Below are 14,851 nucleotides of genomic sequence, written 5' to 3'. Positions count from 1 at the left end.
CTATCTCGCTCTGTCTTTCCTCTGTTTTCTCTCTCTCTGTTTCCTCTGTTCTCTCTCTCTTTCCCCCTTCTCTCTCTCTCTTTCCCCCTTCTCTCTCTCTTTCCCCCTTCTCTCTCTCTCTTTCCCCCTTCTCTCTCTCTCTCCGTTCTCTCTCTCTTTCTCCGTTCTCTCTCTCTCTTTTCCCGTTCTCTCTCTCTCTCCCTGTTCTCTCTCTCTCACCCCGTTCTCTCTCTCTCTCTCCCCCATTCTCCCTCTCTTCCCAGTTCTCTCTGTTTCCTCTGCTCTCTCTCTCTTCCCCATTCTCTCTCTCCCCCATTTTCTCTCTTTTTCTGTCCCCCCCTCCCCCTCCCCCTCCCCATTTGACTATTAATCACTTTCCAGTTACCTTCCCAATCCTTGATACTTTGAATGTCCTAGTTCCAGCCATCTCATTTACAGCCATTTCTGCCCAGTTGCTCGGGATATTCTTCCCTCCCAGTAAGAGATCTGCTGCATTATCCATCATATTACTTTGTTACATTTGTTCTGACTGTGCAACCATCCCTCTCTAGCAGTGTGTGTTTTTGATAAGACACATAGAGAGCTGGCCTGGCCTGCTGCGTTCACCAGCAACTTTTATGTGTGTTGCTTGAAATTCCAGCATCTGCAGATTTCCTCGTGTTTGTGCTTTTGGTACAAGTTTACTGTTTTTCTTAGTTTAGTTCTGTGAGGATTTTTTTTAAATTCACATTTTCTATGTCTATCTCTCGATGCATTTTTGAACATCATTCAAAGCTTAAAATATGCAAATAAGCAATTATTTATTTATATGTAAACTATTATCACCGCTCTGTTGTGCCCCTCTTTCATTTTCTCCCAATGTCCACCCTATCTCGTATCAGATTCCTTCTTCAGTCCTTTTCCTTCTACATATCACCTTCCAGCTTGTACTTCTTGCCCTCTCCACACTTTCTTATTCTGGATTCTTCCCCTTTCCTTTTCAGTCCTGATGAAAGGTCTCAGCCCGAAACATCAAATATTTATTCCTTTCCGTAGATGCTTTCTGACCTGTTGAGTTCCTCCAACATTTTGTGTGTGTTGCTCGGATTTCCAGCATCTGCAGATTTTCGCTTGTTTGTGATTAGTAGATGCCTGAATGTTTTATTGCATTTCATTGTTCATTGTGCTGAAAGAACATCATTATTATTAATCAACATAAATTGTTGAACTGTTGAGTTAATCAAAAATTGACTTTGAATTGGAGCAGGTCAAGGTAAGAACACATTGGTATAGCTCATTTTGTTAACTTTAGGAAATACCAGAGCTTTGGAGTTTGATTCTTTGAAATGTCATCACTGTTGTGCTGCCAGATGAAATTCTTCTAGTCCTTCAAACCGTGCTGCCCCAGCATCCCCGATGACACCAATTTAACCCTAACCCAATCATGGGACAATTTCCAATGACCAGTTAACTTACCTGGTACGTGTTTGGATGACCTAAGAGCCAATTTGCACAAAGCAAAGTTCTACCAACAACAGTGAGATCACCTGTTTTATTAATGTATGGATGATAACAATTGGAAAAGACACATGCGAGTAATAGAGTCATGTAAGAGTCGAGGCATTGTCTGGGTATGTGCTGTTAACTTCAATTTCCAGTTTACGCTATGGAAATATATACAGCGCGACTGCTTGGTATATTTTCAATAATCAGAAAATTTCCAGTTTCGAGCTACTGCAATGAAGTTGAAAATGCAAAGGTGTGTGCGTTTGTTTGCAGACTAGTTTTTGTAGTCCCTTAATGGGGAAATTGAGATTTTCTTAATTTAAAATGCTGAACCTACCGCTCAATCCACTAAAAATACATCATAAACAATTATAGGGCAAAAAATGTTGTCTGCTGTTGGCAGATCATTACAAATTGCAATTTTTCTACACCTTTTGAATAATTTATCTCTGTTTTAAGAAAACAAAACTTGGCATTCTGTGTAATTAGTTTTTTTTAGCGTGTGGCACCAGCCAGTCAGCCATTCTTTGTCTGGCACGTGGTGTCAGGATTGGTCTCCTTTCGGAAAAACCAGGTCACGATATGAGCATTCCTGACTTGACCCTTTTTTTTTTAAATGAGGCCGAGTGGCTAGCTTGACACTCAACCCGGCACGGATGGAAAGCGTGCTCGAGGGGTGGCCCGACTTGGATTCGAACTCGAGAGCCTTCGCTTCGGAGTCCGGCGCTGATGCCATTGCGCTACCAGCCGGCCTGTGTTATCATAATGCACAAGAATAAATTTAACTCTAGAAATGACAGCAACTTTATTTAGTTTTGTTCTGCTAGGAAAGTGCTTCATAGGGGTTATGCAGGGGTTGCAGATGGCGGCATTTTCACAGTTTGGAACAGTTGTGGAAGGATGGGGTTGGAGGATGCAGAAGATTTGCCTCTCCAGTTCAGATTTGCTACTTTTAATGCATTCAGTGTGTTTGGGTTAACAATGACTTGCAAAATTATTGAAACTATATATAATTTAATATTAATTAAAATGTAATTAAACATTTTGAAGTAGTAAAAGCAAAGTAAAATAATACGGGGGGAGGAACTTTGCCTTTAGTGCTAAGAAACTTGATTGAAATGATTAGGATCACCTGTCCTACACTATGTCTAATGTGATGGGAGAGAATCCCAGTAAGATTTGGCTGTTGGGTGATTTTATCTGCAATGTGTCATGCATCAGTATCTGTGATTCAGTAAGGCTTGGATTTCCATGGGTCCATGGATGTTCAGGGTTGGTACAATTTCTTGGTGTTCACCTGGCGGAGAATCTCACCTGGTCCCTCAGCACCAGCTCCATAGCAAAGAAAGCCCAGCAGTGTCTCTACTTTCTGCGAAGGCTATGAAAAGTTCATCTCCCACTTCCCATCCTCACCACATTCTACAGAGGTTGTATGGAGAGCATCCTGAGCAGCTGCATCACTGCCTGGTTGGGAAATTGCACCATCTCGGATTGCAAGACCCTGCAGCGGATAGTGAGGTCAGCTGAGAAGATCATTGGGGTCTCTCTTCCTGCCATTACAGATACTTACACCACACGCTGCATCCGTAAAGCAAACAGCATTATGAAGGACCCCACGCACCCCTCATACAAACTCTTCTCCCTCCTGCCATCTGGCAAAAGGCAACGAAGTATTCGGGCTGTCACGACCAGACTATGTAACAGTTTCTTCCCCCAAGCCATCAGACTCCTCAACACCCAGAGCCTGGATTGACACCAACCTACTGTCCTCTACTGTGCCTATTGTCTTGTTTATTATTTATTGTAATGCCTGCACTGTTTTGTGCACTTTATGCAATCTTGGGTAGGTCTGTAGTCTGGTGTAGTTTTGTGTTGTTTTGCGTAGTTCAGTGTAGTTTTTGTATTGTTCATGTAGCACCATGGTCCTGAAAAACGTCTCATTTTTACTGTGTACTGTACCAGCAGTTGTGGTCGAAATGACAATAAAAAGTGACTTGACTTGAACTGTATGCCAGCTATGGTCAGGAGGGTTCTTCCCGTTGAAACACTACTATAGTATAGCTATTAATCCTTCCTCTTTCGGCTTTTTGTTTGGTCAACTCATAATAAAGTTAAAAACCATTTTCTAAAACTGCAGGGTGGACTACATTTCTAAATTAATTTCAGATGAAATTATTGATTTAGTTTACAAATTTTAAATAATTTGTTTTGCAGAATTTCATTGTGGTTAAATTATCGCACTTCAGTAACTGTGCGTAACTAGAGTATTTACAGTGTAACTCCCACTGCTGTTCATAGCAGAATTTGTTGCAGCATGGGACAGTAGCAGTTTTGAATTAATTTTATTGAGGGTAGATAATTGAGATAACATTGAACTGGGAAAATTGTCATACTGCAGTAGGAACTTGTTTCTATGTGGTTGAGGTTTAACGTAACATTTTTAGGTAGGATTTTGAATTTTTACTGCCTAGAGATACACTTTATAGTTTAGAGGTAGGCATCACTCACCTGGAGTTCAAAGATTCACTGTAACAGATTGAGCAGAAATGTCCTTGTTTCATACAGAACCAGTGTGTTTTTGCACTTCTAAATTCAAAGCATGGTAATCGGTGATGATCCAGAGTTCAGATTCTGGCGAATCTGACTTCCCACTTCACTGTTGGTATAAATAGTGAACATTTGGATGGGGTTGCCAACCTTGATTAAAACAACTGGGTTCTTTATCTTGGTTATACTTTATACTTTTAATTAACTTCTGGTATTTTAACACTTTATAATGTTATTTAAACCTATTTGAATTGCTTTTAAATCCCGAGTTATCATACTTGTTTTCCAGTTGTCGAGGAGAAGGTTTAAAATTAACACAGTTTTCTAATTAGAATGTTATGTTGCAAAAAAAAGCTTTCTGGTGTACTAGTGAAATTGATGGAGTGAATGTGTTCTGATTTGATCATTCCAAGTGTGCAGTCCTGTTATGTTTGGTCTGGCAGAAGGAGGTGAATCTTTTGGACAGGAGGGTGCAAGGGAAATTACTAGAAATACTGATGCACTTTATATGCTTTATTTTTCTTAATGCTTCTCGACTTGTGTTCCTTTGAATATTATTAACTCCAAAAGCTACAGTGCCTGCATCAGAACTCAAGTTTCGACCCAAAACATTGACAATCCTTCCCAGCAGATGCTGCTCAACCTGCTGAGATCCTCAGCATCTTTTAGTTCCTTGGGTCTCCGGTAGCTGTAGCTGTCGTCAAAATCTGGAACACAGTATTGAATGAAGCACTATTAAAAACAATATTGTTGTTCTTCAGCAGAACTGAATTAACAGTATTAATTGCACAATTTATTTAAAAGGTGGACAAGATGGATTGAAGTGTAATAGAAACTTAATTTCCAATATGGTATTTTTTATGTTTTTCATATCGTTGCAATATTACATCATACCAATAAAAGTCAGAAATGTGTTAGGGCAGAACACAATGCAGTTTGTACTTGAACAATTTCACGTTTGAATGTTTGATACTAAAAAATTCAGGTTTTTCAAACAAAGTAATCTATTTTTTAAAACTATACCTGTGAGCTTGGTTGACAGCTAATATGTAAACAATGTATTAATTGCTGATAGATTACTTTAGCTGCATTATATATGTGGTTTATGTTAGTGTTTCTGATGTTCCATTGCTGTATTTTGTGATAAATTTATGTTGTTGGAAGGAAAATCAAGGAAATAAAGATATTAAGATGAAGTTAATTGCACTAACTTACTGTACTGCTGAAAGGAGTAGTTTAAGAAAAAAGGGCAATTTTGAAAATAATTTGCAGCTCACTGGAGAAAATAATTTGTTCTTTTGGAGCCTATTAGCTTTCACTTGAGCAAATCTGCAATTTTTTGCTTCTTTAAACGTTTTGTTTTCACAGCTTCAAGGTTACAATGAAAAGCCAATCAACTTGCAAATGTTCATTGGAACTGCTGATGATCGCTATTTAAGACCACATGCATTCTACCAGGTGCACAGGATCACTGGGAAGACTGTCGCCACTGCTAGTCAGGAGATTATAGTTACCAGCACAAAGGTTCTTGAAATTCCTCTTCTACCTGAAAACAATATGACTGCAAGGTACTTATCCAAGTCTCTCAGTGGAATTATTTTTGTCTTTCTTCTTTAAATCTTTGTATAAATGAAAGGTAAAATCACCTGAAATCTGATGGAACTTTAATATGTAATTTGAATTTATGAAGAAAGTTTCTGATAGTGTTTATACAGGAAGGAGAAAGATGCATATATTTATTTAAATGAGATAGCTTCAATATGTCAGGATAAGATTTCAAGGTTGATTAAGATTGTTTAATGTCATTTGCAATATACAAGTGTAAAGGAGAATGATATAATTGTAACTCCAGATCCGATGCAGCCAGAAATAAATACAATAAGATAAAGAGCACGAGAATAAAAAAAACATAAATATAAATACATAAGATAGCTTGCATACATAGATTGATTGTATCTATATAAAGTGATGCTAGGCACAGGAGTGTCTGTTCATAAAGTGAGTGACAGGAAATGATAAAGTAGTAGTGGTGGAGGGATGTGCTGATGCACTGAACAGTTTTGAGTACACCACCGTGCAAGTGGGTGTTCGACTTCCTAACAAACGGATTTCAGATAGTCAGGATGCACAACTGCTCCTCCCTTCCGATCATCCTTAACACTGGTTCCCGCCAGGGCTGTGTATTAAGTCCACTAACGTGCATGCTGCTCACACAGGACTGCACAGCCAAACACCTGAGTATTCACATTGTCATATTCGCGAATGACATGACAGCGGTGGGGCTCATCACCAACAATAATGAGAGATCACGACAGTCTTAGATTTGGTCATTTGTGCAGTTATAAATGGTAGCTAATATTCATATTGTAGCGGTAGCTTCCCTTTGTTTTTATTATGCTTTAACTTTGAAAAATTTTATTTCTTTGCTCCCCTCAATCGACCTTGAAAGTAAGAAATGCTTCAGTGAATGGCTCCTAATTTAGAATAAAGATAGTGACTTCAGCAATTGCCTGTTAAGGCACAACTTTAAGAGAAAGTTGAGCATATTTTCAATTTAATGAATGCTTGAAGATACAGCTGTTGTGGGAACTTGAAATGGAGTATTCGCTTAGTAAGAAAGCAGATGTCGTCTTATTTCTAATTTTTGGGTGTTGTTAAAATATTTTTATTAGAGAGAGCTTGTTCTCTGTTGTGCTAAATAAAGTCAATCCAAAGCAAGCTTTCAACAAATTAGTCAATGTACATGAAGTGTATGAAAGATCTGGCATAAATGGATGATTATGTGATTGACATTTTAGTAGGATTTTGTGTCTCATAGATTTGGATTGCATTTTAAATGTAAACTGACTACATAGTGACTTTAATAATTGAGGAATTTCCCAACATTGCAAGTTGTTTGCTTTGAATGAAATCTTAGACCATAGACATTTTTGTCTAACTTCTCCATATTAAGCAAGCTAGAACAGTACTTTTGACATGTATGATTTTTATCATGTACATCCAATTTGTACTTCTAACAACTTAAAAGATGTTTTGCATTTTGGAAGTGACTTAACATGTTTTCATTTTGCGAGCTGAAAACTAAGTAGATTCTACTGGGCTGCTTCTGCACGTATACTGAACAACAACATTTATATTAGTATGGCTGTTTGCCTTTGCCGTTGTTGCCCTCAATGCAATCTGAATAATATGCCACAAAGAGATCTCTCTCAATTCTGATATTAGTTCCTTGCAAAGAATCTTGAATGGCATGGAGTTGTATATTTTCCTTTTGTATTTAAAAGAAATGTATGCATCTTTCTAGTTCTAAACAACATTCTGTGGATATCAGAAATTAAGAACATAGTCCAGTTGACATTTGAGTGTCTCTCTCAAGCATTCTTGTTTTCCTTCACTGGTAATTTGAAGAAGTGAAGAAATTTCCACATCCAAAACACTTACTATCCTAGCATCTCCCACACCTCTGGTGGGTAAAGCTAAGAGTCTTGAACATTTCAATGAATCCTGTACGTGACTATTCAACACCGCCCCCCGCCCCCCCCGCATCTCCCCACCTTCCCTGGTTTCAATTTTATCTTCCTCATTATGATTATTTCATTTAGTTTATATTTTCAATCCTCATTTTGCTTCCCAAATGCCTCATTTTGTACTTCACTGCATTAAATATTAACTCATGTGATTGCGATTTTTGGCAGTAAGTATACCTTCTGTTGTTCTCCTTCCTATTCAATATTTTTCTAATGATTCGGGCCACTTAGAAGCTTTGAAATTATGGTCTCTATTACCTGAGATCCTCGATGTACAATCAAAATATGATAGTGATAGTAATCACCTTGGTACAAGTTCTTGTGGCCATTTACACTAGTAAACTCAGCATTACACAACCAAACCAGGTTAACACACAAAATGCTGGAAGAACTCAGCAGGTCAGGCAGCATTTATGGAGGAGAATAAAGAAATGGGAAGAGACCCTTCATCAGGACCAGATCAGGTTAATTTTAAATGTGTGGTGTAGTAAGGATCTAATTGTAGGGGGTGGAGCCCTCCACTCAGAAAAATATTAGCTAATGCTTATATAATTATATGTATTTAATTTGTGTGGGAACAAAGTGTGGCTAACTGTCAAGAATATGAATACATTAATGCTGCTGCAAAGTGGAGGATTGATCTTTGCTTACCAGGTTGGGAGGTTAACTTAGCTCTTGGTGACTCTGTATAGTTGCCAGAAGCATTTAAAATTAACCTGGATACAAATAGGCAGCATTGTTGACTAGTTGAAATTTTTGAATCAGGCAAGGCAGGGAAAAGTCTGTCTTTAGATTTATTCTCAGATGTATTTGACCCCTTTGGAGACTCTGTGGTTAGAATATTACCCTTGTTTCAAAGCACTATAAAATTTGAATGTCAGATGCAGTTTTAAGTGCCCCTTCTGCATAGAGAGGTCTCAGAAAAGTACAGCACAGAAACAGGCCCTTTGGCCCATCTACTCCATGCTGAATCATTTAAGCTGCCTACTCCTATCGACCTTACCGGGCTCATAGCCCTCCATACCCTTACCAGCCACGTACCTATCCAAACTTCGCTTAAATGTTGAAATTGAGATTGTATGCACCACTTGTGCTGGCAGCTCGTTCTGCACTCTCACAACCCTCTGAAGAAGTTTCTCCTCATGTTCCCCTTAAACTTTTCACTTTATAACTGATGTCCTCCAGACCCAGGAGCATCCTTGTAAACTTTCTCTGTACTCTTTCAACCTTATTTACATCTTTCCTGTAGGTAGGTGAGCACAAGTGCACACAACACTCCAAATTAGCCCTCATCAGTGTTTTGTACAACTTCAACATAACATCTCATCTCTTGTACTCAGTGCTTTGATTTATGAGGGCCAATGTGCCATAAAGGGTAGGGCATAGATATTTACCAGTTTAATGGTTCTTGTAATAAAAACAAGAAATGGTATTAAAAAAAAGATGCTTCTTGTCACTGGATATACACTAGTTACTGCACTTATTGTTCTATTGCACTGTTGAAGAACCACATTTGAATTGCAGTACGGTAGCATAAAATTACATATGACTTAATTTTTTACATTTCAATCACTATTCATTGTATATACAGTTAGCATTAACAGGATGTTCATAAATTTGATTGAAATGTAATCTTGTGCCACTACTGTACACTGGACTCCACGTATATAGCTAACATAAAAAACCTTTCTCAGAACTGTGGGCAGGGTGGAAGGTTGATAGTTTTTAAGCGCAGCTACAGGAAGGAGTAAGACGTTAGACACAATAGTCGATGAAGATAAGTCAGATCAGGTGATAGGGAAAATGATTACTGACAGTGCTTGAGGCATTTTAAAGAACCACTTCATATAGCTAATGAGAAAATCTGCATTGCTGGAAATCCGTGCAACACACAAAATGCTGGAGGACCTCAGCAGGCCAGACAGCATCTGTGGGGAAAAAAGCACAGTTGGCCAAGACCCTTCGGCAGGACTGGAGAGAAAAAAAACTGCGGAGTAGATTTGAAAGGTGGGGGGACGGGAGAAAGAAACGCCAGACGATAGGTGAAACCAGGAGGGAGAGGGATGAAAGAAAGAACCAGGAAGTTGATTGGTGAAAGAGACAGAAGACCATGGAAGAAAGAAAAAAGAGGGAGCACCAGCGAGAGGCGAAGGGCAGGCAACGAGATAAAGCAAGAGAAGGAAAATGGAATGGGAAATGGTGAAGGGGAGGGCAAGTTGCATTACTGGGATTTTGAGAAGTCAATGTTCGTGCCATCAGGTTGGAGGCTACCCAAACAAATATAAGGTGTTGTTCCTTCAACCTAAGTGTGGCCTCATCACGGCAGTGGAGGAGGCCATTGGTGGACGTATCGGAACGGCAAGTGGAACTAAAATGGGTGACCATGGGGAGATCCCACTTGTTCTGGTGGATGGAGTGTAGCTGCTTGGCAAAGCAGTCTCCCAATCTACGTTTGGTCTCATTGATATACAGGAGGCCCCACTGGGAGCACCAAACACAGTAAATGACATAGAAACATAGAAAATAGGTGCAGGAGTAGGCCATTCTGTCCTTCGATCCTGCACCGCCATTCAGTACGATCATGGCTGATCATCCAACTCAGAACTCTGTACCAGCCTTCCCTCCATACCCCCTAATCCCTTTAGCCACAGGGGCCGTATCTAACTCCCTCTTAACTATAGCCAATGAACTGGCCTCAACTGTTTCCTGTGGCAGAGAATTCCACGGATTCACCACTCTCTGTGTGAAGAAATTTTTCCTAATCTCGGTCCTAAAAGGCTTCCCCTTGATCCTCAAACTGTGAACCCTCGTACTGGACTTCCCCAACATCGGGAACAATCTTCCTGCATCTAGCCTGTCCAATCCCTTTAGGATTTTATATGTTTCAATAAGATCCCCCCTCAATCTTCTGAATTCCAATGAGTATAAGCTTAGTTGATCCAGTCTTTCATCGTATGAAAGTCATGCCATCCCAGGAATCAATCTGGTGAACCTTCTTTGTACTCCCTCTATGGCAGGAATGTCTTTCCTCAGATTAGGGGACCAAAACTGCACACAATACTCCAGGTGTGGTCTCACCAAGGCCTTGTACAACTGCAGTAGTACCTCCCTGCTCCTGTACTCAAATCCTCTTGCTATGAATGCCAGCACACCATTCGCCTTTTTCACCTCCTGCTGTAACTGCATGCCCACTTTCAATGACTGGTGTATAATGATACCCAGGTCTTGTTGCACCTCCCCTTTTCCTGATCAGCCACCATTCAGATAATAATCTGTTTTCCTGTTTTTGCCACCAAAGTGGATAACCTCACATTTATCCACATTAAATTGCATCTGCCATGAATTTGCCCACTCACCTAACCTATCCAAGTCACCCTGCATCCTCTTAGCATCCTCCTCATAGCTAACACTGCCGCCCAGCTTCATGTCATCTGCAAACTTGGAGATGCTGCATTTAATTCCCTCATCTAAGTCATTAATATATATTGTAAACAGCTGGGGTCCCAGCATTGAGCCTTGTGGTACCCCACTAGTCACTGCCTGCCATTCTGAAAAGTTTATTCCCACTCTTTGCTTCCTGTCTGCCAACCAGTTCTCTATCCACATCAACACCTTACCCCCAAACAGACCCTAACAGACTCACCGTTAAAGTGTCACCTCACCTGGAAGGACTGTTTAGTGCCCTGAATAGTAGTGAGGGGGCAGGTGTAGCACTTGTTCTGTTTGTAAGAATAAAGACCAGAAGGGAGATCAGTGGGGAAGGATGAATGGACTTGGGGGTCGTGCAGGGAATGATCCCTGCAGAAATTGGGGGGGGGGTGAATATGTTCTTCGTGGTGGGATCCTGTCGGAGGTGGCAGAAGTTTCAAAGAATTAAATGCTGGATGTGGAGGCTGGTGGGGTGGTAGGTGAGGACAAGAGGAGCCCTATCCCTGGTAGTGTGGTGGGAAGATGGGGTAAGAGCAGATGCGCACGAAATGGAAGAAATGCAGTTGAGAGCAACATTGGTTGAAAAAGGGAAGCCCCCTTTTTTTTTTGAAAAAGGAAGACATCGTTCTAAATTGAAAAGCCTCATCCTGAAAAAGTCCTCATTTTCCCCTTCCTTTGGTGCTTCCCCCCTTTTTCTTTCTTTCGTGACTTTCTGTCTCTTCCGCCAATCAACTTCCCAGTTCTTTACTTCATCCCTCCTCCTCCAGGTTTCACCTAACACCTAGTGATTTTCTCTCCCTCCCCCCCCCCCACCTTTTAAATTTACTCCTCAGCTTTTTTTCCCTCCAGTCCTGCCAAAGGGATTCGGCCCGAAATGTCGACTGTACTTTTTTTCCATAGATGCTGCGTGGCTTGCTGAGTTCCTCCAGCATTTTGTATATGTTGCTTACTTTATATAACTAGCAGTGTGTTTTCAACTCACATGGAGATTTCGGTATTTAGAGTTAGAAAGAAAACCTTCCACAGGTAAGGTACAGATTAAAATTATCTGCAATTTATATAATGTGTGTGTGTCAAAATCTTCAGCTGACATTTCTAGAATTTGTCATTTTTTGTGGTCCTTAAGAATGATGTGGCAAAGGTGAATTTTGCTACTTAAAGATTTCAGCAATGTTTATTTTGCTGACAAAACAGAATATTTCTTAGTGTCATAACAAGTAAAGAGATTAAGAGGAGGGGAAGAAAGGTCCTCAGCTGTATTTCTGGTATATGCAGCCTTTTCAGGAAGCAGTCCGAGATTGCATGGCTGAAATCTGACCTTCCATTGAAAAGCTCAAATGTTGCATGGATCTTGCTTGTGTTACAAGACAAGCTGAGACATTTTGCTATGCAAATTTTTAAAATGGAGCTTCCCTTGTATCCAGGAAAATTTGGCTTCAGGCTGTGAATAAAATTCTGTGCAAGGTTGGTATTACCATAACCTCGGGCCTGTCTGTGCATCAGGGTGTCATTATGTGTGAACATTTGCATTTGTTAGGGGCTGTGGCTTAAAAATTCTTGTCCAGGAAACAGGCTCGTGGATTACTGGAGAGCAAACTTGGTTATGTGAATGAAGATTAATGATTCATGTCCGCTGGTCTCAAAGAACATTTTCATGATCACTTTGTGGTAAATTACACCTTCCATTTGTGTTGGGATAATGCTATGCATTTCGACCTAAATCCTGCCATTTTGTTGCTGCAAGTGCTGGTTGTGTACCTTTTTGTTCTGAAAGAGTTTAATGTGAAATCATATTACTTAAAAAAAATCTGTTTTCTTTCTTTTAGCATTGACTGTGCAGGAATTTTGAAACTCCGCAATTCCGATATAGAACTTCGCAAAGGTGAAACTGATATTGGCAGAAAAAATACAAGGGTTCGCCTTGTTTTCCGTGTGCATATCCCACAGCCCAATGGAAAAGTTGTCTCATTGCAAGCAGCTTCAATTCCTGTCGAATGTTGTTAGTATTAAAATTTCTTCCATACAAACTCCGTATTTTTAAATTATTCCACATATTGCTGTTTTAACAACCTGCTTCATTTTCTATGTGTAGATTTTGTGACTATCATACATGATTACATGTCGGAACTGAGCTTTTAGTAAAATTTCGTATTCCCTGCACTGTACTTCAGCCCTATCTTCCCAGCCAGTCCTACTGGTTGACTAAAGCATGCAATTATATATGGTTTAAAAACAGCAAGAGTTCACTTATAGCAATCGTTGCCATGCCAAGCAAGTGGTAAGAAGATTAGAAAAGTAGGCTGATCTAAAATTCCAGAAATAGATGGGATTTAGGATTCATTGCATGGTACATTGTGAGGTGAAATTAAGCAGTGTTATCTGGGCTAATATACTTGAGAACTCTACTGTTTGATATTTTTGCTGATTTCCTTTGTATATTAACTCTGTAATGATTAACATGCTAACAAAATTCCATTCTTAGTGAAACTCCTGTTTATTTGTCTGTTGGAACACAAATTTTCTTTGAGATAGGATCTATGGGCATTTAGAGAATCATGGTCTGATCAGGGACAGTCAGCATGGCTTTGTGAAGGGCAGATCGTGTCTATCTAGAGTTCTTTGAGGAGGTGACCAGGCATATAGATGAGGGTAGTGTAGTGGATGTGATCTACATGGATTTTAGTAAGGCATTTGACAAGGTTCCACACAGTAGGCTTATTCAGAAAGTGAGAAGGCATGGGATCCAGGGAAGTTTGGCCAGGTGGATTCAGAATTGGCTTGCCTGCAGAAAGCAGAGGGTCGTGGTGGAGGGAGTACATTCGGAATGGAGGGTTGTGACTAGTGGTGTCCCACAAGGATCGGTTCTGGGACCTCTACTTTTCGAGATTTTTATTAACAACCTGGATGTGGGGATAGAAGGGTTCGTTGGCAAGTTTGCAGGTGACACAAAGGTTGGTGGTGTTGTGGATAGTGCAGAGGATTGTCGAAGATTGCAGAGAGACATTGATAGGATGCAGAAGTGGGTTGAGAAGTGGCAGATGGAGTTTAACTCAGAGAAGTGTGAGGTGGTACACTTTGGAAGGACAAACTCCAAGGCAAAGTACTAGTAAATGGCAGGATACTTGGAAGTGTGGAGGAGCAGAGGGATCTAGGGGTACATGTTCACCGATCCCTCAAAGTTGCCTCACAGGTGGATAGGGTAGTTAAGAAAGCTTAGTTAGTTAGCTTTCATAAGTTGAGGGATAGAGTTTAAGAGTTGCGAGGTAATGATGCAGCTCTATAAAACTCTGGTTAGACCCCACTTGGAGTACTGTGTCTAGTTCTGGTCGCCTCACTATAGGAAGGATGTGGAAGCATTGGAAAGGGTACAGAGGAGATTTACCAGGATGCTGCCTGGTTTAGAGAGTATGCATTATGATCTGAGATTCTAAGGGAGCTGGGGCTTTACTCTTTGGAGAGAAGGAGGATGAGAGGAGACATGATAGAGGTATACACGATATTAAGAGGAATAGATAGAGTGGATAGCCAGTGCCTCTTCCCCAGGGCACCACTGCTCAATACAAGAGGACATGACTTTAAGGTAAGGGGTGGGAAGTTCACGGGGGATATTAGAGGAAGGTTTTTTACTCAGAGAGTGGTTGGTGCATGGAATGCACTGCCTGAGTCAGTGGTGGAGGCAGATACACTAGTGAAATTTAAGAGATTACTAGACAGGTATATGGAGGAATTTAAGGTGGGGGTTATATGGGAGGCAGGGTTTAAGGGTCCGCGCAGCATTGTGGGCTGAAGGGCCTATACTGTGCTGTAATGTTCTATGTTTTTGAGTTGGTAATTAAACATTTCAAGGGCTACTCAGACATGAT

The 14,851-nt window shown here is 40.3% G+C and overlaps 1 protein-coding gene across 2 annotated transcripts in view; it reads left to right on the top strand.

The window, feature by feature from the left end:
- Positions 1 to 14,851, top strand: part of nfatc3a (nuclear factor of activated T cells 3a) — a 181,114-nt gene that overhangs the window by 69,309 nt on the left and 96,954 nt on the right. For both annotated transcript variants that reach the window (XM_063066830.1, XM_063066829.1), the window contains exons 4-5: positions 5,401 to 5,600; positions 12,815 to 12,987. In XM_063066830.1, coding sequence (XP_062922900.1) covers positions 5,401 to 5,600; positions 12,815 to 12,987 — 373 coding nt within the window. The remainder of the gene's footprint in view (positions 1 to 5,400; positions 5,601 to 12,814; positions 12,988 to 14,851) is intronic.

Source organism: Mobula hypostoma, chromosome 14 (assembly GCF_963921235.1).
Source record: "Mobula hypostoma chromosome 14, sMobHyp1.1, whole genome shotgun sequence".
In the NCBI taxonomy this organism is placed as follows: domain Eukaryota; kingdom Metazoa; phylum Chordata; class Chondrichthyes; order Myliobatiformes; family Myliobatidae; genus Mobula; species Mobula hypostoma.
The sequence above is the reverse complement of the archived record's forward strand: the minus strand, read 5'-3'. Positions and strand labels throughout refer to the sequence as shown.